At 35.5% G+C, this 19,879-nt stretch overlaps 1 protein-coding gene across 4 annotated transcripts in view; it reads right to left on the reverse strand.

Moving 5' to 3' along the window:
- Nucleotides 1–19,879, reverse strand: part of PPM1B (protein phosphatase, Mg2+/Mn2+ dependent 1B) — an 80,794-nt gene that overhangs the window by 25,190 nt on the left and 35,725 nt on the right. For 2 of the 4 annotated variants that reach the window (XM_082358250.1, XM_082358249.1), the window contains exon 2: nucleotides 7,622–8,481. The exons of 1 other annotated variant lie outside the window; for it this stretch is intronic. In XM_082358250.1, the coding sequence (XP_082214376.1) occupies nucleotides 7,622–8,467 (846 nt within the window). In that variant the 5' untranslated portion in view covers nucleotides 8,468–8,481. The remainder of the gene's footprint in view (nucleotides 1–7,621; nucleotides 8,482–19,879) is intronic. One more of the 4 variants, XM_082358251.1, reaches the window with a different exon arrangement.

The raw sequence follows: 19,879 nt of genomic DNA on the forward strand, positions 1-19,879 counted from the left end.
ATAACCAAGAGGGCACTGAAGAAATCAAAGAGGAAATCAAAAAAACCTAGAGACAAATGACAATAAAAACAAGATGATCCAAAACCTATGGGATGCAGCAAAACCAGTTCTAAGTGGGAAGTTTATAGCTATACAAGCCTACATCAAGAAACAAGAATAATCACAAATAAACAATCTAACTTTACACCTAAAGGAACTAGAGAAAGAAGAACAAACAAAACCCAAAGTTAGCAGAAGGAAAGAAATCATAAAGATCAGAACAGAAATAAAGGAAATAGAAACAAAGAAAACAATAGCAAAGATCAATAAAACTAAAAGCTGGTTCTTTGAGAAGATAAACCACATTGATAAGCCATTAGCCAGACTCATCAAGAAAAAGAGGGAGAGGACTCAAATCAATAAAATTAGAAATGAAAAAAGAGAAGTTACAACAGACACCGCAGAAATACAAAGCATCCTAAGAGACTACTACAAGCAACTGTATGTCAATAAAATAGACCACCTGGAAGAAATGGACAAATTCTTAGAAAGGTATAACCTTCCAAGACTGAACCAGGAAGAAACAGAAAATATGAACAGACCAATCACAAGTAATGAAATTGAAACTGTGATTAAAAATCTTCCAACAAACAAAAAGTCCAGGACCAGATGGCTTCACAGGTGAATTCTATCAAACATTTAGAAGAGCTAACACCCATCCTACTCAAACTCTTCCAAAAAATTGCAGAGGAAGGAACACTCGCAAACTCATTCTATGAGGACACCATCACCCTGACACCAAAACCAGACAGAGATACTACAAAAAAAGAAAATTACAGACCAATATCACTGATGAATATAGATGCAAAAATCCTCAACAAAATACTAGCAAACAGAATCCAACAACACATTAAAAGAATCATACACCATGATCAAGTGGGATTTATCCCAGGGATGCAAGGATTCTTCAATATACGCAAATCAATCAATGTGATACACCATATAAACAAATTGAAGAAGGAAAACCATATGATCATCTCAATAGATGGAGAAAAAGCTTTTGACAAAATTCAACACCCGTTTATGATAATAACTCTCCAAAAAGTGGGCACAGAGGGAACCTACCTCAACAAAATAAAGGCCATATATGACAAACCCACAACAAACATCATTCTCAATGGTGAAAAACTGAAAGCATTTCCTCTAAGATCAGGAACAAGACAAGGATGTCCACTCTCACCACTATTATTCAACATAGTTTTGGAAGTCCTGGCCATGGCAATCAGAGAAGAAAAAGAAATAAAAGGAATACAAATTGGAAAAGAAGAAGTAAAACGGTCACTGTTTGCAGATGACATGATACTATACATAGAGAATCTTAAAGATGCCACCAGAAAACTACTAGAGCTAATCAATGAATTTGGTAACGTTGCAGGATACAAAATTAATGCACAGAAATCTCTTGCATTCCTATACACTAATGATGAAAAACCTGAAAGAGAAATTAAGGAAACACTCTCATTTACCATTGCAACAAAAAGAATAAAATACCTAGGAATAAACCTACCTAGGGAGACAAAAGACCTGTATGCAGAAAACTATAAGACAATGATGAAAGAAATTAAAGATGATACCAATAGATGGAGAGATATACCATGTTCTTGGATTGGAAGAATCAATATTGTGAAAATGACTATACTACCCAAAGCAATCTACAGATTCAATGCAATCCCTATCAAATTACCAGTGGCACTTTTTACGGAACTAGAACAAAAAATCTTAAAATTTGTATGGAGACACAAAAGACTCCGAATAGCCAAAGCGGTCTGGAGGGAAAAAAATGGAGCTGGAGGAATCAGACTCCCTGACTTCAGACTATACTACAGAGCTACAGTAATCAAGACAATATGGTACTGGTACAAAAACAGAAACATAGATCAATGGAACAAGATAGAAAGCCCAGAGATAAACCCACGCACCTATGGTCAACTAATCTATGACAAAGGAGGCAAGGATATACAATGGAGAAAAGACAGTCTCTTCAATAAGTGGTGCTGGGTAAACTGGACAGCTACATGTAAAAGAATGAAATTAGAACACTCCCTAACACCATACACAAAAATAAACTCAAAATGGATTTGAGACCTAAATGTAAGACGAGACACTATAAAACTCTTAGAGGAAAACATAGTAAGAACACTCTTTGACATAAATCACAGCAAGATCTTTTTTGATCCACCTCCTAGAGTAATGGAAATAAAAACAAAAATAAACAAATGGGACCTAATGAAACTTCAAAGCTTTTGCACAGCAAAGGAAACCATAAACAAGACGAAAAGATAACCGCAGAATGGGAGAAAATATTTGCAAACGAATCAATGGACAAAGGATTAACCTCCAAAATATATAAACAGCTCATGCAGTCAATATTAAAAAAACAAACAACCCAATCCAAAAATGGGCAGAAGACCTAAACAGACATTTCTCCAAAGAAGACATACAGATGGCCAAGAAGCACATGAAAAGCTGCTCAACATCACTAATTATTAGAGAAATGCAAATCAAAACTACAGTGAGGTATCACCTCACACTAGTTAGAATGGGCATCATCAGAAAATCTACAAACAACAAATGCTGGAGAGGGTGTGGAGAAAAGGGAACCCTCCAGCACTGTTGGTGGGAATGTAAATTGATACAGCCACTATGGAGAACAGTATGGAGGTTCCTTAAAAAACTAAAAATAGAATTACCATATGACCCAGCAATCCCACTACTGGGCATATACCCAGAGAAAACCATCATTCAAAAAGACAACATGTACCCCAGTGTTCATTACAGCTCTATGTACAATAGCCAGCTCATGGAAGCAACCTAAATGCCCATCGACAGACGAATGGATAAAGCAGATGTGGTACATATATACAATGGAATATTACTCAGCCATAAAAAGGAACGAAATTGGGTCATTTGTTGAGACGTGGATGGATCTAGAGACTGTCATACAGAGTGAAATACGTCAGAAAGAGAAAAACAAATATTGTATATTAACGCATATATGTGGAACCTAGAAAAATGGTACAGATGAACCAGTCTGCAGGGTAGAAATTGAGACACAGATGTAGAGAACAAACGTATGGACACCAAGGGGGGAAGCAGCGGGGGTGGGGTGGGGGTGGGGGTGTGATGAATTGGGCGATTGGGATTGATAGGTATACACTGATGTGTATAAAACTGATGACTAATAAGGACCTGCTTTATAAAAAAATAAAATAAAATTGAAAGATTAAAAAAAAATGGAAAGAAAACCATGTTTTTATACTTCTATTTGTATGAATAAACACAGAGAATTATTTGGAAGGATATATAGCAAACTGTAAACAGTGGTTACCTAAGGGGAATGAGACTGACAAGGAGGGACATAAAGATTAATAACTTTACTTCAAACATCATTGCATTTGTTTAAAAAATTTTAATCTTATAATTATTGAAAAAAGAAAAGGAAAGTCTTAATGTTTCCCTTAGGAAAAAATTTTTCATCAAATCCTCTGGGAAAGTTTGGCGACATATATACAAAACTTAAGTCAGAAAAGTTGGATTCTAGACTGTGCTTCAAAACTCACCAAATATCTGACTTACAGCTTTTCTTTCTTCCTTTCTTTTTTTTCTTAAAGTCTTTTAAATGACAAACCTCCATTTCCTTACTTGCAAACTGGAAATTAAAATTTTTATTTTGTTCACCTGAGGTTACTATGAGGATAAATAAAATGAGTGTGATCTATAAGTTATGAAAGGCTATGCAAACAGCTGTCACATATTCTATGTGACCTGAAGTTAGTTAGCATAAACACCACGAATGCTAGCAGCACTGGCAGTAAAATGGGAAAGCTGCTTTCTTAGGGACCATTCTTCCCTAGAGTTAATCATCTAAATAGGGTAATACCTGACCAGAGTCATGCAACACTTGTAGCTTCATACTGTTAAACAGCAACTCTGAAAAATGACTGTCTTTAACAATAATAATGCTAACTACCTTTTATGGTTGTTGTGAAAATTAAATAAATTAAAATATGTGTAAAGTGCTTAAAGTATACTGCATTTGGCTCATAAAAAGCAATTTTTTGATACTATTGTGATTTTGATGGTTATCATAATTTCCCAAGAGTTCATGAGTTAACATATAAACGTCTCTGTAAACTATTAGGGAATGACAAACGTTAGAAGTGCTAGAAAATTTTAACACTTAGTTAATTTATTTTTTATTTTATTTTATTTATTTATTTTTTGGTTGCGCCATGCAGCTTGCGGGATCTTAGTTCCCCGACCAGGGATCGAACCCGGGGCCTGGCAGTTAAAGTGCCAAGTCATAACCACTGGACCGCCAGGGAATTCCCAACACTTAATTTAAATCTATTATCAGGAAAATATCTTAAAAACACCTACTTAAAACATCTACTTAAAAACTGGATCTACTCTATCTTTTCTCTTAAAGCAGCTAACACCTGGACCTAGAGATTGTCATACTAAGTGAAGTGAGTCAGACAGAGAAATACAGATATCATATGATAGCACTTATATGTGGAATCTTAATAAATGGTACAAATGAACCTATTTACAAAACAGAAATTGAGGCACAGATGTAGAAAACAAACTTACGGTTACCAAGGGGGAAAGGTGGAATGGAGGGATAAATTGGGAGATTGGGACTGACATATACACACTACTATATATAAAATAGATAACTAATAAGGACCTACTGTATAGCACAGGGAACTCTTCTTAATACTCTATAATGATCTATATGGGAAAAGAATCTAAAAAAGAGTGGAGATATATATATATATATATATATATATGTATAACTGATTCACTCTGCTGTACAGCAGAAACTAACAACACTGTTAAATCAACTACACTCCAATAAAAAAATTAAAAATTTTTTTTAAAAAATAAATTTATTCCACCATTAAAAAAAAAAAAAGCAGCTAACACCTACTGAGCAATTGCTAAGGGCTAGCACTGGTCTACCTACTTTCCATGGATTTCAAAATTTAAATTCAATCTTTCAGACTAAATTCAAAGCAATCATATGTTCTATTTTAATCCTATTGTTTTATAATATTGCTAACCCTTGGTTTTACAATACAAACAAGTGGAATGACAAAATTATGGAGTCAGAAAAACAGGAATGGATAAGAAGCTTATCTAATTCCATAAGTAGCATGTGGCAGGTCAAAAAATTCATGTCTGTGTGTTTCAACACAAAACAGCTAACCAAGCTTCTCAAAACTGATTTCAATTTAAATGCAACTTCATTCAAAGGAACTATGATGGTCAACTTCATTCAACTAAATTAAATGAAGAGGTTGGTGTTCCAACCCCTTGTCCCTCTATGACTATCATTTACCATTTCTGAGATTCTGGGATTCTGCCTAGAATCTTTTAACACCATCAACAAAAAAATTTAATCAATTTAAACTGACGAAACCTATCAAATGAAGATATACCACCAGAATCACTCAAACCCCATTCAGAAGGGTTGGGTCAAAATTCCTGAAAACTAACATCCTTTCAATGGAAGGGAGAGTGCAGTTTATCCACAATATAAACTTCTTTCTTTACTCCAAATTACAGATCTAATAGATTTCTGGCTATTCCCTCAAAACTACATGACACTCTGCTATGCAACCATGAAAAATGATTTTGATAAATACATACAGACATGGAGATCTTTCTACAGTATATTGTTGAATGAAAAAGTAGACTACAGAATAACAAATATAATGATCTCATTTTTATAAAAATATACACATTCAGAGGCAGGCAAAAAAGACTGAAAAAATAAATACCGCAATTATGAAGATAGCCCACTTAGGTGGGTGGCAAAATTTTTGAGTGTTTCTTTACATATTCTGTATTATATAAATTTAAATATATATATATATATATATATATATATATATATATATATATATATATATATATATATATATTCTGTATTATCTGGCTTGCTTTTCAATAACTTTTTTTTTTTAATAATCGGGAAAATGCTGTTTTCACTTCCTAGTTAGGCAAAAACATATGCTTGCTTTTGTCTCAAAAAGCTGCAGGTCAGACTCTCTCCATATAGAGTCCGAGGAGATAGACATCTTTAGAACCACTTACTATTCCAGCACTGACAACCATCAATATTTCTGTACTTAATTCATCTAGAGAAGCAAAAAGGATACAATACAAAAACAAACAAACAAAAAACAGAAGAGCTAGAGATACCATCATTAAAATCCTTTCAGAAAAAAGCTGGAAACACCAGCCCTTATATTTTCTCTTTTTGAAGTTGTCTCTTCCCATTCTATGGAAAAGAAGTAGATACTTCAACAAAACCTGGGCATTTCCACAGACTCAGAGAGCCTTTGAAAAACTTTTTGGCTATGCCTGTATCTTCCACAGCATCTTACATGGTGAGGAAACAGAGTGGCTCTAATCTAGACAGAGTAAGTAAGGCAAAACCTCTGTATCACATAACCAAAGGTTGGTTTTGTCTTGATAGCTTTTCAGAGTCATAGAATACTTACATATTTTAGGCACTGGCCAGATAACTCAAATTTTAATTGACTGCTAGGTAGACGCTGTCAAAAACCCACTTGAAACTACTGAACATTTTAAAGACATCCAAGGAAACTGCTAATTATCTGTTAGTCTGGATTTTCCTCCCTATTATTGTATCAAGTTAAGATTCATAAAATATTGCAAATGTAAATTAAACTTTTGTGTTCCAAAGGAATTCTTAACAAGACTGCACTTTATATTAGTCTTCGGTTTTTTAATCAGTAATGACAAAAACATCTATATGAAAAGAATTTTGATTATCTCCTCTAAAAATATTATCTACCATGTCATATATTATTTATATAGAGTCACATGTAAATTCATTTTAGATTTTATGCTAGGAAAAAGCTTCTTTTACTACAGAATAAGAAATATACAACTCTTACTTCAGTTTTTGTCTTAGCTGCTAGTGGGCTCAGAACTAAATTACAAAACTTTACTTAGTCTAGGCTTCTGATGTATCTTCCAATACTATGTGGCTCTTGATCTTTTGTATATCTAATATAGAATCATACTCTCTCTACATGTTTTTTTATGAAACTGCTGCATAGTCAGGCATTAGACAGCTATTGCCAGGAGTTCCCTGGTGGCCTAGTGGTTAGGATTCTGGGCTTTCACTACCGGGGCCTGGGTTCAATTCCTGGTCGGGGAACTGAGATCCCACAAGCCGCACGGCGCAGCGCCCCCCCCCCCCCAAAAAAAAAAAAGATGGCTACTGCCAATGTTGAGAATTTTAATCAAAAGTCACAATTGTGTATAGATGCCTCTGCCACAACAAAAAGTCCTAAATTATTTAAATGACAACATGCCACAAATTTATTAAACTTAATTTGCAAATTAGAAGATTAAGACAAATGAGGATGGCAACCAAAAAAAAAAAAGGTTTCATTTCTGGTGAAGAAAATAATTTTTAAATATATAGGTCTTCCCTAAAGAAAATACTAAAAGCTTTAAAACTAAGTTTGCTTAATTTTACTTACCGTGTCTTTTCAAAATTAATAGGGCATTTTAATTATAACAAAAAAGACTTACATACCTTATGCAAACAAGTGTCCACTACCCAATTGCACACATTTTCCAGGTCATCAGATACCTCAAGCCTAGATTTAACAAATTCACAGAGCTCCTCATTACTCATAACATCCCAGATCCCATCACAAGCCAAGATGATAAATTCATCCTCTTCTGCTCTTAAAATTTCATAAACCTCAGGCTCTGGAGAAACAAGTTGTTCTGTTGGGCCCTTGCCATCAACACACTTGTAATCATAGTCCCCCAGAGCACGAGACACTGCTAATGAACCATTAACACGCTGTATCATTACGCTGCCTCCTGCATTTTGGATTCGCTCTTTCTCCCTTGGGTTGCAAGGTTTGTGATCTTGGGTAGAAAAGCAGACTTGTCCATTCCTATACAGAACAGCCCGTGAATCACCACAGTTGATGAAGTAGATATGCTTAGGTGAAATCATAACTCCCACTGCAGTTGAACCGCTCCTGTCCATGCCATTTCTGAGATCTGAAAAGTTACGCATGTATTCATCAATTTTCAAAAAGCCAGTTCTGATACCATTCTTGACGTTTTCCACTGAAGGCTCAAGAGCAGATCCTGATTTTCCAGCTGCCCTAAAGTCTTCATTATTAGTGATGTGTTCTAATAAGTGTGTTGAGCAGTAATTTGCTACTCGGGATCCAGCGTGACCATCATAAACTGCAAAAAACGACCAGTCTTCCAAGCCGTGAGGAATACCTACAACAGCTGTGTGTGCATCTTCCATTTCCACTCTCCATCCTTGCATGCTACTCAGGCCGTAACGTAAACCATTCCCAGCACCATGAGCATTATGTTTCTCAGTTTTGGGTTTATCCAAAAATGCACCCATGTTTAGTAATGAATCTGAAAGGAAAAAAAAAAAATTGTAGGTGTTACCTGTTTAAATTTGATAGAGCATTTATCTACAATATTTCATCTATTTTCTAGTAACTCCTGATCAAGTGTATTTTTCAGTATTATCAAAATTCACTGGAACAACAACAAAAAAGAAACCAAGAAAATTTCCCCGTATACCCTTCTTCTAGAATAGTAGTTTCTCAATCCTAGGGCATTAGAGTCTCTGGGGATGGGACCCAGATATCAATATCTTTTTTAAAATGCCTCTCTGGTGATTTGTCCGTGCAGCAAGTTGAGAACCACCATTCTAGGAGAAAGGAAACCAAGAAACAAAACCTGGTTAAGTTCTGTTTTTTTTTTTTTAATTCCATTTATAAGATAACTCTAGGGTTCAATATATAAGACGCAGGAGTGAGAATATTCAGAACGATGCAGCATCTTGTTCAATCTACTAAGGTAGAAAAGTATGCTAACATATTTTAGAAAAACTTCCAAAAGCAAGTGTTGTAATCAAGTATTTTCCCCCCAGTAATCCTGAAGACAACCCCCCAAATTAATTAAAACATAAAATCTCAGTTTTATAAACATGTGATTTTACTTAGGTTTTACTGCACGTCAAATAAAAAACTTTACTTCGATTGACTGAAGCCCATTAACCCATAAAAACAAATATAACTTTAATGATGTGCTAAAGAACATACTACTTAATATTGCCGTGTTTCACAATCCATGAAGTAGCATTAAGACAGCTTTCACTCAGTGCTGGCTGACAAAGACTTAAAGCCCATAGAGAGAACTGTAAAGTACCACTATGCATCACCCTCCCTCTCAGCTTTACTATTACTTTAGAATAAGGCTTTTCCAATTTCAAATGACTTGGACTGGAACAGTGGGGATGAGAATGCCTGGTACGTTTTCCACATACAATCCTGGCCCTAACACTTGCCAGCTGTGTGACCTTGAGTTTCCTAGTCACTGGTACCTCAAATTCCTTCTCTGTCAAATGGGAATAATAACAATAGTACCTACACCTGACAGGGTTGCAGTGAAGAATGAGTTAACATCTAGTGCTTAGTTAGAATAGTTTCTGAGACACAGTAAACACCATAAAATGTTTGCTGTTATTATTTGCTCAAAATGCAAATTCCATGGCCCTATCCCCACACCAATTTTTTTTTTTTCCAGTAGATCTTGGATGGGATCTTCAAAAAAGCATGTTGGTGACTAAAGAATCACATTTTGAGACACACTAGTCTAGCTCAGCTGACTTTCATTTGGATCTAGGTATCTTTGTGAGATATCTTTTTCAGCTGTAACCATTACCTAACTTTACAATAAAACTAAATATTCCTATTCCTAAAAACCCAATGAACCACCATATATAATACTTATAAATTACAGCAATTTTATAAATTTTCATGAGTTATATATAATACTGTACTAATAAATTACAAACACAAATATTTATAAAAAGGAATTTTGGAAGGACAAGATTTTACTCAGACCTAAAAATTAATTTCATTCAAGTACGATAAAAAATTATATTTTGTATTGAGAACAATGTAATAGAATATGCTTATTTGTTAGCACATTGGTTTGATATTTTGATACAATGATTTGAAAGCCTAGTTCTAAGCACATTTTAATTTAGATTGTTTTTAATGCTTATTTCACCTGAAAAAAAAAAAACCCTTATAAAGATACCTAAACGCAAATGAAACTGAATTGTTGACTGTATTTATCACCCACTCTTCAATCCCAACTACCAATTATAAAAAAAATTTGTTGTCATTTCCCTTATCTTGATGTTCTTCAAATTAAGGTTCTGCTGTTTCACATTTCAAGAAATGGGCTCAAAATTCACAAGAGTTCCTCATTTAGAAGAGTTTTAAAAATAGTTTGGAAATTCCTATTTCCAAATTTGTTTTTAATTTAGGGATAAAGAGAGAAGGAAGGAGGGGTCTTCAATAGAAAGCTATAGGAGACCCTAAGAATCAAAGGGAGCCTGGAACGCCAGCTTGGAAAACCATCAGGGAACAGAGGAGCCCTGAGGCTGGGCAGCCAAACACTGTGAAAGTTACACGAAGAACAGCCTTGCCTGCTGCTGCAGTGATCTCTACCTTCCGTCTAATTCCTTTCTGAAAGTCACTTGCTCAAGATTCAAAGTTTGCGAAACAGGTATCTAAGTGTCTAATTAACTGAGCTTCGGTCACCAGCACACCTATTGGCTGTAACTAGGAATGCATTCTTTCACAAATTAGTAAAATTTTTTTTACGTTCAATATTGATCTCATTTTAAAGTTAGGGTTGTCCCATAATGATTTAATTCTTTAAACATCATGAAATATCATACATATTTTATATAATGTATACACACAGCTAAAGAGTACTAAAACTACCATACAGTTTAAGAAATAGAACATTATCAAGACCACTGAAGCCTCCTATTATACTGAATTTTATAATTAGTATTTCTTCTAGTTTAACCATATTCATGTGTGGTTGTTTAGTTTTATATGTTTGACACCTTACACTGATGTAAAATACAGTATGTTTTACTCTAGTACTTTTTTTTTCCAGCTCAACACTATTTCATTTACATTGATGCACAGAGCTGTAGTTCATTCACTATATGCCACTGTATGTTTGTACCACAATTTTTATCCATTCCACTATCAATGAGTTATTTCTCATTTTTTTAAAGTATAAAACAGTGCTGTTTTGAACAATCGTGGTGCACATGTGTGAGTTTTCCTAGAACATATACCTAAATTCCCAAGTGCTTAAAGTTTATGTAGATGATCTTTTTTCCCCCCAACAAAATTCACAAAACAAACCATCTCCAAACATTTGTTTCTCAACTGTTCTTTTGCTAACACTATTTTCTTTAAAACAATTACTTTCTTAGTAAGTAAGCTTCATCTTGAATGGCATGATTAAGAGTGTATTTTCTTTTATCCAAAAATATCTGCATAGGAATTAGCAATTACTATTTTAAGTTCTCTAACTCTTCAAAAGCAAAAAACTTTGCTATGAGATATTCATCAAAACTCTATGTGGCAGACTGTACCTTCTTGGTCATTTCTCATTTCATTCATAGTAAGCCCTCAGTATCAGCTGGTTCCACATCCTCAGATTCAACCAACCACAAGTCGAAAATACCCAGGGAAAAAAAATTCCAGAAAGTTCCAAAAAGCAAAACTTGAATTTGCCTTGCACCAGCAACTTGTACATGGGATTTATATTGTATTAGGTAATCTAGAGATGATTTAAAGTATATGGGGAGGTTGTGCATAGGTTATATGCAAATACTACACCATTTTATATAGGGGACTTGAGCGTCTGCATATTTTGGCATCACCACTGTAAATAGCTCACTGAATTTTAAAGTTAAAGGTCTTGTTTTTATAAAATTAACTACACTGATGACACCCTAATAGCTCTGAACTCCTGGTTCAATTTCTTTGCTGCAGTAATTTTCCTATGAATGTTGCAGTGAACGATTTTCATCTTAAGTGACTATGATTTTTCTTCCAAAAAAGGTTATCTTTATTAAAGAAGCATTTACTGTTGAGAATATACATTTGTCTAGCATCTCTTTGCTTTTACTCTTCACTCCCCCCCAAAAACAGACTTTACTACTGAAACAAAACTTAGCAAATACTAAGAGGAAAGTATGTTACAAACACCTATATTTTAGTCAATCTTAAATCTCCCATGTGTAATTGTTCTCATACTGGTTTCTTCAACTTGGCAATGATTACTACATGTTTCAAAGGCATGTGATGACAAAGGAATTTATTTTAATTTTTGGCCATATATTCTACGTATTATTTCAGTCATTTTGACCAAGGCAGGAAAAACTAGTGTTTCCCCAGTGGTATGCTTTGTCTTTTACTACTCAACAAGAAACCTCAAAGGGCCTTGTAAACATTTATAATTAAATTTAGTGAAATTTTGTAGTTACTGTATTGAATATTGTATGGCTCTATCAAACACCTCTGGGGGGCGGGAAAACTCATAAAGGTTAGTTTTTACCCTCAGAATGCAATTTTTTAAATGTCTTGCTAATTTGCTATGATTTTATGCTATGGTTTAGCCATATGTCAAGCACACTATACACTTAGCCAAGCTATGGTTTCAACAACAGTAAATAGAGATCCACATTTCAAATAATCTTTCACAATCTCAAATTTTGAGAGGTTGATATTTGAGATCTGATTATATTATAGGTTTTGCCCCATAATAAGAGCCCATACTGGGATTAGGAGTTCTAACATTTTTTACGCTGTGTGCTTGTATGTGCTCTATTATAATTAAAATCAATCTAATGTTTTGATAGGCATCTTTTACAGTCAGTCACTTGCTCATTTTTTGAAGACTGTTTAGTTAAAACTAGATCACATGGAGGGACTTTCCTGGTGGCTCAGTGGTTGGGAGTCCACCTGCCAACGCAGGGGACACAGGTTCGAGCCCTGGTCTGGGAAGATCCCACATGCCGCGGAGCTGCTAAGCCCGTGTGCCACAACTACTGAGCCTGCGCTCTAGAGCCTGCGAGCCACAACTACTGAGCCCGGGTGCTGCAACTACTGAAGCCTGCGCCCCTGGAGCCTGTGCTCCACAACAAGAGAAGCCACCACAATGAGAAGCCTGCGCACCGCAACAAAGAGTAGCCCCAGCTCACCGCAACTAGAGAAAGCCCGTGCGCAGCAACAAAGACCCAATGCAGCCAAAAGACAAATTAAAATAACAAAAACAAAAAACTAGATCACATGGAAATCAATGTAATCACAAGTAAACTTCAGTGTGATACAGCAATGAATACAAGTGAGGAAGTAAAAATTCTACCGTTCCTTAGGATCTCTCACCAGCCCATTTGAACATACCAACAGTGTGGGGAAGCCAGTGTCAATCACTATATTAAATGTAATTTGCCTTTTTCAAGATGAAAGACAATAAACAAAGGTTCTAATCTTTAAAAAAATAATACTGATGGATGGTCCTGCATACTCCCTGTAGAGACCACTTGATCTATACAACTCTGTGGGCCTAAGAGGTTTTACAAGACTGAGAGAGAATATATGCATAGCAAGCATTGTCTAAAGACTGAATGAGCAATATTCTCTGCACATCTTGTCTTTTTCCATTGCCTTCTTTGAGATAAATACATTACTGAACTCAGAGCAGCATAATGTTATTATTTATTTGCTTAATCAATGGAACACAGTAATTGTACTATAAAGTAAGCACCTGAGAAATGGTATTTTTAAGGGAGTTATACACGGAAGACTGGGGACTACTGGCTGTCTTTTCTATTTAAGTAATTTGCTATAATCACTTTATCACATTTTTAATAATCACTTAAAAGGTTTCACATGTGTGTATATATTATACAGCATTCAATTCTGGGCTGATTCTAAAATTTTTCATTCATAATCAGTGCATAAAATACAACAATAAATCATACATACTTGTATTTGCCACAGGAATACCTTAAACGTACTTTAACCACAGTACATTAGACACTCACTCAAGAATTTTCTGACTGCCTACTACATGCCAGGCACTGTATTAAGTACTAGGAATAAGATGCCCCTATCCCTAAAGGAATGTATAGCCTGGTGGAAGATAAAGACCAGTGCACAGGTTTTGAAGGCACACTGTGATACAGGGGCTATAATGGGATAAATATAGGTATGCCAAGAAGAGGTATCAAAAAAGTCTTAGGTAGTTAAACTTTTTCCAAAGGAAGAAGCCTAAGCTGGGACCTAAAAGGTGGAAGTGGGAGAAGGAAATAGCCAGCATATACAAAGACCAGAAGAAGAGTAAGAGGCACAATTAATTTGGTATGGTTGGTGTGTGTGTGTGTGTGTGTGTGTGTACATTAGCATTTCAAGGAGCAAAGCAGAAGCACTAAAATTCTAATAATATTATTTCCTACTGAGATGTCCACTGTCTACTTATCTTAGAATCACAGATTTGGGAACTCAAAGATGTGTCATGCCCTTCTTGCCTAAGCGAGTAGCAAACCAAACTGATAATAACTGCTTTTCATTGAGAAGAACAAATCTGGAAAAAAGTTCTAGAGACCTTAAAATTTAGATGGGTAGATTTAGAGTTGACTTTTTTTTCTGGAATAAGCCTCCACATTAAAAAACTCTGATACTGGGCTTCCCTGGTGGCGCAGTGGTTGAGAATCTGCCTGCCAATGCAGGGGACACGGGTTCGAGCCCTGGTCTGGGAAGATCCCACATGCCACGGAGCGGCTGGGTCCGTGAGCCACAACTACTGAGCCTGCGCGTCTGGAGCCTGTGCTCTGCAACGAGAGGCCGCGATAGTGAGAGGCCCGCGCACCGCGATGAAGAGTGGCCCCCGCTCGCCGCAACTAGAGAAGGCCCTCGCACAGAAACGGAGACCCAACACAGCCAAAAATAAATATAAAAAAAAAAAAACACAACAAAAAAAAACTCTGATACCTTTGAGTTTGCTTACAAACCAACTCTGAAAGGGGGTGAGGGAAGAGGGTGGGCAATCTTTACACATAACAAGCCAAAATTTGGTTAAACGAAACTTAAAGGGCTGTTTAAATACTCAAATTGAAATATTACTATAATGTTCAAAATAAGGTCAAATACATGCAAAAGCACATACTAAGATACTAACACTACTCATCACCAAATAAAACATTTTCAAAACTGAGTATTAGGTTCCTGTTTTCTAAACCCCTCTTTAGCTCACTCAAAGTCATCTCTACTCCTTGAATCAAATGATCCATATAACAGAGGCTTTTTTCTGCCTTTCCCCCTAAACATATCTAGGGAATAGAACTTCATCTAAAGAAGTGGATTCATAGTTGCTGGAGAAGAACAAAAGCTAATCTCAACTTACAAAACACCCGATTTCCTGGATAAAACTCTCTACTATGCCTAAAAACATTAAACACAGTGCACTTGGCTAATAATTTATTTTGATGATAAACTCTGACAAAGAACAAGAAAAATTATCTGAAGCATTGTGTTTTAAAAATTCTTTTGAATTTAAAGTTCTAGTTCCCTTGCCTTTGCTGGCAGATTGGCTGATTTGTTCTCATCAATCAAGTAAGAGGGACCAACTTACTTCAAAGCTGTCCTCAGTTTACAATCTAGCCACCTATATTACATATTTATAAACAAAACTGACAGCACAGTAGGAAACAATAATAGGTCCTCAAAGAATATAGCTTCATTTTTTCAAATAACAAGTAACTTAGACATATAAAGGTGAAGGAAAAAACACTTATTGTACTGAACATCTGTACTAACTGATTCTAATATAGACTAAAATCAAAAGCAGGGCTGTTTTGTCTACCATAATTTAGACAATGAATTATTTTTAAAATTGTGCCCTCCTTCCTTAACTTCCTCCCATCCTTGCACAGTTACATCCTTCCTGAAATGTCAGATTTGGGTCCTATCTTTCCCAGAAATCCTTTCCTCCATGGTGCTCTACTAAACTTCATTAACACTTAGTTCTTTATCATCCACTTAGCACATGCTACTCTGCATAATTAATGGTCCTTCTGTGTATACCTATTTCCCAAAATAGTAATTTGTTTCTTTATTTTCCTGCCAAAACAAATACTAAATAAGTGTTGGAAGATTTTTTTTTTAATTAGTTTGACAGAAGTGGTTTAACAAAGCAACATTTCCATCCCCAATAAATGTGATAAATTTCTTATGTGGCCTTTACCCTAAGTCCATACACCCCCTAGAACTGGAGTAGATTCCATAAAGAAAATAGACATTCCTTACATTACCGAAAAGAGAAAGGACTCAAGCCAAAAAAAAAAAAAAAAATCCCTGAACTCATCACTCCTGTGTTATAGAAGACTCTCATTCTCTCAAAGGAAGACTTCCAGGGAGGACAGCATCCAGGAGTGGAATCTGGAATAATGGATGCTTAAATGGTGTCCACCACATGAAGGCAATCCAAGAATTATAGCATACGAATGACGCTGTACGCAGGCTAGGCATAGACTAGATTATGTATTTGGCTATTGTGCTCTATGTTTATTTCCCCTTGGATTTCCTCTAACTTTAATAAAGTTTAAAAGTTCTTATCTCAATTATCTCATGTCAAATTAAGTAGGAAAAGTCTCATGTCCATGTTCTAGAGAGGGCACTGAAGGTAAATTGAATGCTCTCTGCCTCAGTCAATACTGAGGGGCAATAGTAAAAAGGGACAGAGTCTCCCGAAGGGGAGAAAAATTTTGGCTTAAGAAAAAGAGCTGGGAATGAGAGGACTGACCACTACCTGCTTGGACCTGGATTTTTTTTTTTTTTTTAAGAAGTAATAGTTTACTCTCACATACTCATAAAGTCATTTTAACTATTAACAGTTTCGCTTCATAGAATCACCTATAAGGTTTGGCCATGAAAACTTTCTCATATGAATTACAAAAGTATCTATTAGAAGAGATTATTAGGACCAAGTGCCATATTTTACTGAAATGATCTGGGAAACCTTCATGCAATAGAAACCCTAGAAAACTATGCGTTTGAGTACACACATCGATCTAGACTTCAAAAGAACCAAGAAACCTATAGCACCTAAAAAAGTAAACATTTTCTGATAATAAATAAAAGAGTACCAACTTGTACCCAAAATACATACACATACCATAAACATATAATCTTAAGACAGTGAACTGTAGGAAACAAGAAAAAGAATGCCTAAACATTGGGTTTGATTCCTTGCTCTACCAAGTATCTGTTTTCTTAGAAAAAAAGCTATACACGACAATATTGAACATCTAACTGTTCTGAAATTCTATGTTTTGGGAGTCTGATTAGTAAGTGAATTACCAGCTACCAACAGGTAAAAGATTATATATGACACTGTAAGACCAAAATACAACTCATAATAGATAGAACAGTACCACTGGCCAAGTTCATATCTCATACGTAATACCTGATTAATGTAAAAAAAAATAAAAAAGGACAAGAACTTGAACCAGATTTCGCAATTTCTAAATGAAAGTTAAAAGTTATGTGGGCTTGTTCCCCAAAGCTTCCAAAATGATAGCAACCATATCCTCTACTCCAACTTAAAAAAAAAAATAAAACAAAACCTCCAAGTCAAGCACATCCTCTTATATGAAATTTTATAAAACACTCCAATCAAAAGTATTTATCATCCTTCTGAACTCTTGGAAGTAGCGTCTCTCACACACAAGGCAATTAACTATATACTGTTTTATGATAAGCCTTATATTAAATACTAACATTTACACCACTCTAAATGTGCTCATGTCATGCGGAACCAAGTTTCAATATCAACATTTTATTCAAACCAAAAGCAGTCTTCTTGCTGAAATTTACCTTTTCACAGAATTATGCTTGCTTGTTATTATATTTTTCTTATTTACCCAATTTGGATTTTCTTTTTTTTTTTTTTAAAGGAGTCACTAATTTGGCACAGCTATCTTTGGCGGAATTTTAGTTTTACATTCTACATAAAGGAAGTCAACGCTTCTCCATGTTGCTGGGCACTGTTTGACAAAAGAAGGGACTACCATTTCAGTACAGAATACCCCTAACTGATAGAATGTAAATTCTAAAAAATAAAATGTATACAAAATACTGTGTATTTATTTTAAATATTTTTTCTCAGAGGAAGTTCGAAACATTCATCAGATTCTCAAAGAACTTTCTAATAGCACAAACAGATGAAAAACAACAGCCACAAAAAGGCTGAGACATTTAGTTTTACCTGATCCAAGCTTATCTCTGAATGAGCTAAAATATTTAATGACTCACGTAAAGGACTTCCAGTTAAAGATGAAGGACTGAACATAAACATTTGTTTCTCTTCTGTTCTAAAATTCTGCTACACTTCATAAGGGACCTTTTATATCCATAAAGATAAAGTTAATGGGAGTGGAGACAGCAACAAGTACACCGTGAAGCCTGGGAAGCAGAAGAACCAAGACCCTTAGTGGAATGCTAAGTTACAAACTAAGCCAGCTGCGAGGAAAGAAAAAAGCAAACTAGCTTAAACTCCTCTGGAAGTGGAAGTGAAGCTGGGGCTACAAACTGGAGCACTGACTGAAAGTGTACTGAAGAAGTAGTTGGACTCCCCAGAATTCTCCTCTCCCGTTCAGTGTAGCAGAATGAATGAATACAACGCTCACTCCCCAAAGAGAAGGCTTATTTCTGAAGAAGGTAAAACAGGACTTTGGGAACTGAAGAATACCAGGCAGAGATGAGGGCTGGAAGCTACACTTAAAAAACATAAGTGAAAGTTTATACTTATTTTTTGACATACTAACCTTTTTCAGACACTTGATTTTCAAAATGATGGCAATCAAATGTATACCCTCTAAAAAAGATGAGAAGAGTTTTTCTACTCTTTAGAATCTCACTAGCCCAAAAGGAAAATCAAAAGGTGCTAACATTGGAGGTTACTCAAATAGTTCAGCCAAATCACCCTACAGTGAAACCCACAGCCAACAAATCCCACGGACAAGCACAGAGCTTCCAATCAGCTATTCAATGCCCACTTCAAAATATAAGCAGACAGTCCATGGTCAAACATAGAAGAAGTTCCCTAGAAGAAGAGAGGGGGGCCAAAACAAGCAGAAAAGGGCAATTTGGAAGAGAAAGGGATGAGGTTAGGAAAAGAAAATTTAAGGAAAGAAGGGAGGAAAGAAGCAAGTGAGCAAACTCCTTTCAGAAAGATAAGATTTTGAATACAGGATGTTGTTAAAAGGAAAAACAGAACATTCAGAGGAACAAAAGAGCTCCTGTAAAGTAAAAACATAATCATAGAAGAGAAAGCTGGGAAGATAAAAATTGAAGGAAACTCCCAGAAATTAGAGCACAAGGCAGACATGGTAAAACAGCAGAGGATCAGTCCCAGAGGTTCAAGAGCCAAATAACAGGAGTAAGAGAACACAGAAAACTGGAGAAGAAATAATTTTTTTAAATAATCTAAAAAAATTTCCAAACTGAAGGGCATCAATTTCAAGACTGAGAGGGCCCACTCTGTGCCAAGCACAATGGATGAAAACAGATACTTACAAAGGCACATTATCAAAAATTTCAGAACACTGGAGGTAGGTAGAGCCTATATGCTTTCAGAGAGAAAGAAAAAGGTTTCATACAAAAGCTCAAGAATCAGAATGACACTGATCTCAACTGGGGGTTAAATTAATGATTAGTACACCAAACAAAACTTATTAACTCCAAGGAAAACAAGAAATTGTGCAGGAAATAAAAAGTAATCCTATCTGGAAAACATGAGGAAGAACGGGGGGGTTTGGGGGGGGCGAGAGGGGTATGTGGAGTGTATGTGCATGTGTGTGTGTTTGGGGTAAAGGAGTGATTAAATCTCACCTTCCATAATGGGATAGATAATTCCTAGA

Source organism: Balaenoptera borealis, assembly GCF_965194805.1.
Source record: "Balaenoptera borealis genome assembly, chromosome: 15".
NCBI lineage: Eukaryota > Metazoa > Chordata > Mammalia > Artiodactyla > Balaenopteridae > Balaenoptera > Balaenoptera borealis.